General features: G+C 40.3%; 1 protein-coding gene across 1 annotated transcript; it reads left to right on the top strand.

The window, feature by feature from the left end:
* The first annotated feature begins 308 nt into the window (after window positions 1-308).
* Window positions 309-7588, top strand: LOC132111634 (uncharacterized). Its single transcript, XM_059519130.1, has 7 exons — window positions 309-1389; window positions 2486-3370; window positions 3456-3638; window positions 4725-4817; window positions 4955-5101; window positions 5179-5313; window positions 5938-7588. Exons 1-7 carry the CDS (start codon window positions 574-576, stop codon window positions 6604-6606), a joined length of 2928 nt encoding a protein of 975 aa, XP_059375113.1. The 5' UTR covers window positions 309-573; the 3' UTR covers window positions 6607-7588.
* Window positions 7589-10749: the final 3161 nt, after the last annotated feature.

Raw genomic sequence — 10749 nt, 5'->3', positions numbered from 1 at the left:
GTTCATCTGAAATGCGTAAAATAAATTAAAAGAAAGAATTATACAGATGTTTTCGTACATGATATATTATGAAATGTTAAAAGTGATAGGAATTACCCAGAAGTTTTTTTTTTTTTACTAAAATGTGTCCCGAGATGCAGTACTTCATCGGTGTATATATCTTTTTATAGATCATAATAAACTTTAAGACCAAATAAAATCACATTTTCTTTGAGGAGGGTGTTCATAGCTTAAATTATTATGAATAGTTTCCAGGCAGCAGGACAGTACGGACCCAAAGACACGAGAGAACGGCGCGCTAGAAGCGGAAGTGACGTATTTTGTTGTTACCCTTCCTCCGAGCTACAGTCATTGGTGGCATGGACGGGAAAACTAATTGCTTGGCCACCGTTACCTTAGCGAGCGTGTCTCGATTATAACAGTTTTCCACATTTGAAATGTTTTTGGCTGGGCTTTGAATCAATATAGCAAATATTACTCCCATCATCATTAATCATCTGCAAGCAAACGGCTGCTTCTCGCGCTCTTGTGAGGACTCCTACGTTTTTAGCAAGTTTTGCTTCTCTAAACAAAATGGCGGACAATGAAGACGATATTAATTCAGCGTCCAAATCTGCTGCAGCGACTATGGAAAACGTCGACGCGAGCGGATCTCAGCCGCAGCCAGAGACGACACAAACCGCTGCCGAAGCGGGAAATCATCAAGAAGACGCGAGCAAGCCCGCAGAAGGGGGCGTCGATCAAGGCCTCGCCGAGTTAATGCACAGCGAGACCGCGGTGGATGTCGGACCTCTGGACGGTAACGTTACTCAGGAGGTGATCGGGCAGATCGTGAGCGGTGAGGTGATAACCGACCCTAATATCATCACGTCTTACGTCCAGGCCTCTGCAGAGGCAGGTGTGACTGCTGAATGCACCACTGTAAGCGGGGAAGTCTTAAACGCTCTCGCGCCGACGACCACCATCATTTACGTTCAGCCCGACGGCAGCTTTGTGGAGAGCTCGGGGCTATCGGCCGAGGAGCAGCAGCAGTTAATCGAGCAGTTAACGGAACAACAGTTAGTCCATGTGGCAGGTACTGAGACAGCAGTGAAACCATCCACTTCTCCTATCGTGGACGTGCAGCAGGTTATAGTGAGTAAAGCACAGGTAATTGCCCAGGCCGAGCCGGCTACGACACATACAACGACTCCAAAGATATTGCAGAGACCTGTCACGACGCAGACTACGTCCTACATCGCGCTGGACTCCAGTAACTTGCAGTTGGCGACAGCGATCGCGCCGCGGCCCGTCAGTGTCGCGCAGAACGCGTCGCAGCAGCTGCAGAGCGTCGCCAAACAGATCGCGCTGCAGCAGTCGCACAACGGAGCGCACGCGACCGCGCAGAAGGTACCGTGGGGTCTTTCATTACTTGTAGAAACTGTATTAACTTACCAGAAAAAAGTTTTTTTCACAGTGTAGAATGGGAATGTAAGTACTTTCTTTCTCTAGTTTTTCCCCCTACCTACTTCATGCATAATAACTGATTAACAAGCATTTCCCTTATTGTCATTTCCTTCTGTACTTTTTTCTTCTTTTCCTTCCTATCTCTGTATTCGCTTCCTTATGTACTTCCTTTTTTTCTGCAGAAACTTCCTTCTGTATGCACTTCCTTTTCCCACATGTATTTCCTTCTCTGCCTCATCCCTTCCTTCCGTACATATTTCCTTCTGTATGTCCCTTTGTACATTCTTTCGTCCACAAGTATTTCCTTCTCTACTTTCCTGCTGTACATACTTTCCTTCTTCCACACAAAGTTCCTTCTGTATTTTGTTTTGTGTGTTTCTTCCACAAATGTCCTTTTGTACTTAATTTCTTCTGCACAGATTTCCTCCCATACAACCTCCTTTCTTCCATAAATATTTCCATGTGTTCTGAACAGATTTCCTTCCACACGTTTACATGCATTCTTCCACAAGGTCTGTTGAACACTTCTGTAAATACTTCCTTCTGTACACCCATTTTACCATGTGTATTTATTTCTTTATTTACTTTTTTCGGCATTTCCTTCCTTCTAACTTCCTTCCTCCCTTCCTTTTGTACTTACTATCTTCTGCGCAGATTACCTTTCTGTCATCCTTCTGTACATTTTTTTCCCACAAGCATTTCATTCTGTACTTCCTTTCTTTCTCACAAATATCTTTATCCTTCCTTTCTTAAAAATTGTGCATTTCATAAATTGTTAAAACAAATTGTCAAGTACTTTAGATCATATGTTAATTTCTGATTTCACTGATTTCACAAGCAAGTTTTGTAAAAGAAACCAGTCCTTTTTATTTTACAGTAGTATAATGCTGAATGCATCTTCTGTTTAGTATCCCGCATGCATTCAGTCAGATATTCTGTATATGCATTCAATTAATTTAGTCCAGAGACTGTGTAAGCAAATTGTTTACCCATTTATCTACAAAGTTAATGTTGTTTTTCCACACCTTGAATTATTTAGGTAGCTGAGCCCATCCAAATTCAAGTTCAGGCACCTCTGAAGCAAGACAATAAACAACGGCAGACGACTCCAATAACAATTTTACAGCCGCAGAATCTGTCAGCCAGTCAGCCGCTGGTGAAGGTTTCAACTGTAGGAACATTGAGCAGCCCACAGATCTTCCACATCACCCCTATGCCTGGACAGCAGCAGTATTTCTTACAGAACCCAAGCAATCCTCCAATTCAGCTTGTCCTTCAGAAACCAGCTCCTGTTGTTAGCACCATTTCTGTCCCCATTAGTAAGGTACATGTCCCGGCACCTGCCACGGTCAAGAGTCCACCAGCCAAACCAACTGTTCCTACCCCAAAGATCCTAGTGCCGTCTCCGATTCTTTCATCTTCTCCAGCCAAGGTAACAATTCCTTCCAAAGTCATACCTGTGGAAACAAAAACCGCAACTCAAGCTGTGGAAAAAACCACACAAAAAGTAAAAAATCGCCAGAAGAAACCTCCAAAAATCCAGACCCGATCTGGTCGGGTGTCCAGACCACCTAAGCACAAGGTGAAAGACTACAAGTTTATTAAGAACGAGGACTTGGCAGAAAGCCACCAGTCTGATTCAGATGACTACTCTGAGATAAGTGTGGAGGATGAGGATGGAGAGGAAGGCAAGAAGACCTCAGATGTGACTCTCAACCTCCGTGACAAAGCCTTTAAATGTGATACCTGTGAGAAAGCGTACATCGGCGTCGCCGGTTTGAACAGACACTATAAGCTAAATCCCACACATGACAAGAACCCGACCCCAACTCAAGCAGAAGACCTCTCCAAAACTAGAGACGAACAACCTTCAGGAACAGAAGTCACCGACACTAGTCAAGTGAAAACACTCAGTACTCAAAAAGTAAGAGGATTTGTTTGGATTGCTTGATATTAAGTCTCAGATCGTGAAATTGATTGATCAGATAATTGCATATAAAATATTTCAGGTTCAAGAAATTGGGAAGGTAGAACCCAGGAGACCTGGGAGGCCCAGGGGACCAGGACGGCCTGGTCTTCCTAGGAAGCCTGGGCGGCCACCTAAAAGAGGTCGACCAGGAAGGCCACCCAAGTACCCCAGAGGAATGACCTTGGAGCAGCAAGCACAAAGACAGAGGAACCGACTAAAAGAAGTAAGATCTGGTTTTCTGTACATCTGCGTGTTGAGTATGTGTACTTTGAATGCCGAAAGGGCTTTTGTGTACCTTACATATTTGTTGCGTCACATCATGAAACTGCTGGGTACACTGCTGGGGTGGGTGATGTAAGCATAATGTTATAACCGTATTCTTAAAATTTTGGTCGATACTGTGAAAAAAAAAAAAGCTTCTGTTTTGCATTTTTTGTAATTTAATAGTATAATTCATGACAAGTTATGTTCTCAGTCTGAATGAAAAGTTGAATTATAAAAATGATTCTGAGTCGTTATTGCTGTGGTGTGGAAATCCCTATCCACCTCTTTCCTGATGTAAAAATGGGCGCCTCCATTTGTAAATTCTATGGGTAAAGTTTCCGGTCTCAATAGTGTCCAGCTATTTTTAGCTGTACGAAACAGTTCATTTTGCTGCTTGATATTGACAATTGATGTGTCCTATCATATTATTTTAGTCTGTTATCTTAATTAAGAACACACTGGTTTGAACTGCAAACAGTTTTACTGTTTACTGAACGTTGTTATTCTCCTCGTTATTTACCTATAGGGGCTAATGAAACGGAAGTCTCACCCATAGACTTACTTCTGCGTTGATGAAAAAGTTATTAGGGAAGTCGTGGCCTAATGGTTAGAGAGTCGGACTCTCAATCGAAGGGTTGTGAGTTCGAGTCTCGAGCCGGCAGGAATTGTGGGTGGGGGGAGTGCATGTACAGTGCTCTCTCCTCCCTCAATACCATGACTTGGGTGTCCTTGAGCAAGGCATCGAATCCCCAACTGCTCCCCGGGTGCTGTAGCATAAATGACTGCCCACTGCGGGTGTGTGTTCACAGTGTGTGTGTGTGTGTTCACTGCTCTGTGTGTGTGCACTTCGGATGGGTTAAATGCAGAGCACGAATTCTGAGTATGGGTCACCATACTTGGCTGAATGTCACGTCACGTCATTAACAAATTATTTGACCAGTGCAGTGTGACAAATTTGCTTATTTGATAAGTGACACAGAAATGGTGTTGAATCTGAAAAGTTTCCTCTTTATGATTTTGTTTTTGTTTTACCTTTTTTTTTCAGTTTATTAAACAGTATGATGATGAAGATCTCATGGAGATCGTTCTTCCACGTCTGGCCAGAGTCATGACTGTATGGGAGTTTGTGCTGATGAAGGTAAGTTTAGACATTCTGAAACATGGGATAGATTGTTTTTAATTTTGTCTGGTGGTGTCAGTTTCTCTGTAAACTACCATGTTATTCCATGTATTGGAAGCATTTCATGCACGCTTACAGTATGCTTGTCTCTATAGGTGGAAAAGGGCTACCCGTCAAAGCAACAGTTCCCGAGCGTGTACCATGAATTTGAACAACTACACAGCGAGGTGAAGAAGATGGCCCTGGAATATTTGCACACTTCACCAGCCTCCCGTCCAGCTATAGAGGTTAACAACATGGGAGTACGTATCGCAAGACTTTTAGCCACAGCAGCTTTCTGCTCAAACATTAGTACCATACAAATCTTCTGTCATTCCAGGTTTTACAATCCCTGGGTATAACCGATCCCAATGCACTAAAACTCCTGACTTCCTCTGAAGGACAACATGGTCAAAAGACAAATCAAGCAGAGCCACGAGCAAATCAGACCACCAAGAGCCTACGGAGTATCGAGGTACATTCTGTGCAAAACTCATTCCAGTGCACACTCCTTTATGCAAGTGTACATAGCACACATTGCTCAGCTGCAGTTTCAGAATTATTCACTTCTGTCTAATAACTAGTCATTTAATTCAGGGAGTTTGAAACTTTTTGATGGCCTGCCTGAACCTCCAGAAATCATTCTAATATGCTGATTTGTTGCTCAGGAAACATTTTCTCTTATTATCAGTGTTGAAAATCATTGTGCTGCTTGATATTTTTGTGGAAACTGATTGTTTGATGAATTGAAAGTTTGAAAGAACAGCATTTATTTAAATAGAAATAATTTGTTACATTTAAATTTTGCAACTTTACTGTTACTTTTGATCAATTTAATGTGTCCTTGTTGAACAAAAAGTATTAATTTATGTATTTTTGAGTTAACCTCGAAAATCCTTTTTTTTCTGTAGACCCTTGAGTTAGTAGACACTTTATAATTTTTTTTTCTTGATTTGCTCCCCCTGCAAACGTTCATTTACCTAGATCCATATTATCACCATTCCACTTTGAGCTGTTCTGGACTACCTGTCATAATTTTATGTGAATTAAATAGTTTACTCTGTATAGTAATAATTTTTCCTCTTTATGTTGTTCTTAGAATCCCAAAATGTTGCCTCCTGCAAAAAGGTTCAAAATAGAAAACTGCAATGAAGAAACCAACGGCTATCAAGTTAATCAGAATGGTATCCAGAAGGACGAGAGTGTTGATGGTTCTATGCTGCGTAAGCCTCAGGTGGTGCTGACCAGACTGGAGGACTTGACTTCTGTAGATCTAACCTCTGAGGACGCTACACAGAGCACTGAAAACACCATCCCAGAGAGGACAGAGGAAGAGCCTATGGAGACTGAAGTGTCGTCTTCAGATTCTGATGCCACAAAAACAGTAGAAGACCCAGAGCTCTCCAAGGTTCTGAACAGCAGCGTCGTCGTGGACATCGTGGATCAAATGGAACAGTTGGAACAAGCTCTGAGCACAGACTCCGAGTTTAAGAACTCGCAAGAAGCCACTCAACAAGAGGTTCAAGACAGCCAGACCGACGACACTCTCGAAGAGCCCGAGGCCAGTCAGGAGGTGCAGCAAGAATCTCCATTTATTATTCAGACAGCAGAGGGGCTCGTCATGCAGAGCGCAGAAGAGTTAGCCGCCAAAGGCATCGTCATTGTCAATGGGCCCGATGGAACCATGATGCACATCGAGGCACCTGAAGGCATTCCTTTAGAGACAGTTCATGCCCTGCTAGGCATTGAAACTGAAAGAAAGACTTAATGGAGTCACATCTTCACGTCCTGTTTTTGTCCATTATTCACACCATACATACGTTCTGTCAGTGTAATGGTGTTTTTTCAATGAACTTTTATTGCATTCTTTGTAAATTTGTATAAAAACAGTATTATTATATATTAGTGTTTTTTTTTTGTTTGTTTATACAAAAAGAAGTCATTGTTCATTTCAAATTTTAGAGAATGTTCGCTTATGTTGGAAAATCTTAACTATTGGTTTCAGAGTCCGTGACCATGTAGCTGCGTGTTACATGTCTCAAGAGGAAAGTGATGACATGGTGGGAAACACTTGTGACAACACACTAAATTGTGGAGGGAATCCAGTGTTTTTCATTCTGGAAACTGATTCTTTCACAGCATGCACAGATGGGAGGAAGGAAAATAGTATCTGCCAAAACTAAGTTATGGACTCCAGCAAGGTTCAGTAAAGCTGTGGTAAGATTTTTGTGATACTGTGTCCACTTAGTTGGCCATCCAGTGAAATCTGTATATAACCGTTCCTTTATGTTAGCAAGCCAGGCTGTAGTTCTAATACAGTTTAAATTGGTTACCCCATGAGATTTCATTTATTCAGACATGTCTGTTTGTTTATTTGTTTGAAAATAACCCTTATCTTAAGGCTGAAATTGGTTGATCCCTACAGGTCTGACCTAAAAACATTATATTTTGAGATGCCTTGTACATAGGGGATGTTTTGGTTTTGATAACTGGCCACTCCAAGCTGTAAGAAAACGCTCTAGATTTGTAAAACTGAGAAAACTCGAGGTGCTTATAATCTTAGACTGCAGCCTCAGATGTTCATTGTTTCTGTTATTTAGTAGTCTGTCTAGTGCAAAAGTCATTTGGAAAGTTGTTGCACTATTTTATTACTTTTTATATAATATCTGGTTTACTGTGTTTTTGAAACATCTCAGCATTTTTAATACAAAGGGACATGTTCGTATATGACATTAAAACCTTTGAGTGAGTTTATGGCGTTAAGACTGTGTATGGTACAGATTGCTTTCAAGGCAGTAATACAGTACAAAAATAGCATATTTTCGAGAAATAAATTTGAAGGTTAAACATTACATCAAAGCTATATACATGTCATGATATACTTTGTTTACATCGTTCTCATGCATAGACCACAGACTGAATCACAAAGGTCTGTGACTTGTTTCCAATAGCAAACTCTAGTAGCAGTTTTCCAGTATCCTCAGTGTAGAGTTGATACAGCCACGATGACCGGTAGACCATGGAAAGTTCAGCATCAGCCCTGTGGGCCAATTCTTGCAGTAAAGTCTTCTTCAGTGCCAACTTCTGCTTGTATGACTCGTAAAGCTTGGAAGATACTTAAACTGTCACGAAGGGGTTATGTTTTTTAACTGAGATTATATAGAGCTTTCATGTATTTCAGGTACCAGTCTTTACACATATTATGATTGTCATATAAAAACTTGCAGAACATTTACACACCCTTAGGCCATCCATGATGCAGATGAGTTTGTTTCTTTATCAGAACAGATTTGGAGAAATTTAGCTTTCCATCACTTGTCCACCAGTGGATCCTCTGAATTCCAATCTGATCCTCTGTGAATGGGTGCCATCAGAATAAGCGTTCGAACAGCTGATAAAAACAAATAATCCACACAACTCCAGTCTATAAATCAATGTCTTGTGAAGTGGAAAAATGTTTTATCAGCTGTCTGGATTTTCATTCTGACGTTATCCATTCAGAGCACCTATTGGTAAGCAAATTATGCCAAATTTTCCCAAATCTGTTAAGAAGAAATTAACTAATTTACTTCTTGGATGGCCTGAGTGTTTAAATTTTTGGCAATTTGTCATTTTTGGTGGAACTATTCCTTTAAGCGGATGCATATGCAAAGCATAACTGCTTCACACTAAATTTGTGTGTGTGCGTGTATATACAGTACAGACCAAAAGTTTGGACACACCTTCTCATTCAAAGAGTTTTCTTTATTTTCATGACTATGAAAATTGTAGATTCACACTGAAGGCATCAAAACTATGAATTAACACATTTGGAATTATATATGGAATTATATACATAACAAAAAAGTGTGAAACAACTGAAAATATGTCATATTCTAGATTCTTCAGAGTAGCAACCTTTTGCTTTGATTACTGCTTTGCACACTCTTGGCATTCTCTTGATGAGCTTCAAGAGGTAGTCACCTGAAATGGTCTTCCAACAGTCTTGAAGGAGTTCCCCGAGAGATCATCAGGTCATCTGGCGCAGCACCCCATCACTCTCCTTCTTGGTCAAATAGCCCTTGATGCCTTCAGTGTGAATCTCATGAAAATAAAGAAAACTCTTTGAATGAGAAGGTGTGTCCAAACTTTTGGTCTGTACTGTATATATATATATATATATAGTGCACAAGTACTGAGTGTACAGGTTCATGACAAATTTTCACATCTGTCCTGTTTAACTTCTGGAGAGCGACCTCCTGAAATACTCTGGTCTGTAATGAGTGTTGCGCAGCTCGTCTCTACAGAATCCCCATCAGCTGATCAAGAGCATTAAGATTGAGTGAAATACCAGAGCCGTTAAATATGTTTTTCAATGGCTCTGTGAAATACATGTCCACTAGACACTTAGAGGGGGTGTACTCATTTATACTGTGCACTGTATGTATATGTGTGTATATATATATACACACACACACACATACATACATTTAGAAGTATACCAATTTTATTAAAGTAAACTTTGGACATACAGATCCCAGATCAAATTAACCTAAACAGAAAATTGGATAGTTTGGTGTTTTGTACTTGACTGAGCATTTGTTTCTTACCAAACTGTTGTGTGGACAGTTTCATTTTTTCATTTTACAAAAATGAAGTATTGCTAATGCTCGTTCTCCAAAGAATTACCATTTTATCCACAACGTCTTGTAATTTCACACATTCTTCGTCCAGCTCCTGGCATAGGCTCTTGGTTGCTCTGTTTCAAATTCTCTGAAAAGTCTCCAGCTGCCAGACTTCCTCCTTCCATCACAACATCAGGCTCGATATCTGATCTGGGAACTGACATGATGGAGAAAACAGGTTAAAGCCGCCTTTCCACTGTCTCCGACGAACGACAAGTGACAGACCGGAAGTCATTCATTTCAAATGGAAAGTAGTGCGGGAGCTGCGTGGAGTTCCGATCACATGCGTATGCGGAAATTTCGGATCCGATTTCGTTCAAATATTTGAACTTCTGCGACTAGACCGTATGCGAACGCCCGACCGGATGTAATGTATTCTAATCAAAACAATCGGTGCGAGGTCAGAATTACCAAAATTTTGTTAACTTTAACATTATTCTTTAAACACGAATTCTGTAAAATGGTTTAGAATAATTATGGCAGAAATAATTATTTAATAATTATTAAACCATTATTTACATTGATTAGCCACATAAAACTTACTGTTTTTATTTTGGGGGTCATCTGATTTGTGACGATGCATTCATACATTAATTAATTAACATAATAATAGCGCGTTAAATAATACGATCGCATTATGATTCATTACATAAATAGAACCGAATGTCATGGCTTTATGAGTCATATAAACGTAGTATGAATATTGAAACCTATACATTTTTCTTAAACTCATTTTAATTTTGTGTTAAAATTTAACATTATGTATTATTATGTACAAATGTATTTATCATTTAAATAACCATGACATCTATTCTAATGCCCAGGTGGCATTTACAATTATAGAACTGTAAAAGCAGGCTGTGTATTTCACATGGACATATTATTTGGGAAATTAAAATGAATCCTGTTCTCTATGCTAAAGACTGTAATTTGTTTAATGATATTTTTCTAATAAAGGGACTGATGAGATGACCTTTAAGTTTATTCAGCTCCGTATGGAGAGGGATAAGTCAACCAGACCTTCTTCCTGTTTCCGGCGTGACGATCGAGTCTGTCCCAAAATACCTCTCAATGCACCCTCGCGGACTCGCGCTAAGGGCCCTATAGGTCTGCACTACATGACGTCACCGAAGTGTGGACTCTGAGGAAGTCCACAAGTCCGGAGTGTGCCATTTGGGACAGGGCCGGTCTAGTCGCAGACATAGTTCAATTCAATTCAATTCAAGTTTATTTGTATAGCGCTTTTT

This window comes from Carassius carassius, chromosome 31 (assembly GCF_963082965.1).
Source record: "Carassius carassius chromosome 31, fCarCar2.1, whole genome shotgun sequence".
Lineage (NCBI taxonomy): Eukaryota > Metazoa > Chordata > Actinopteri > Cypriniformes > Cyprinidae > Carassius > Carassius carassius.
This window is presented reverse-complemented; position numbering and strand designations above follow the sequence as displayed.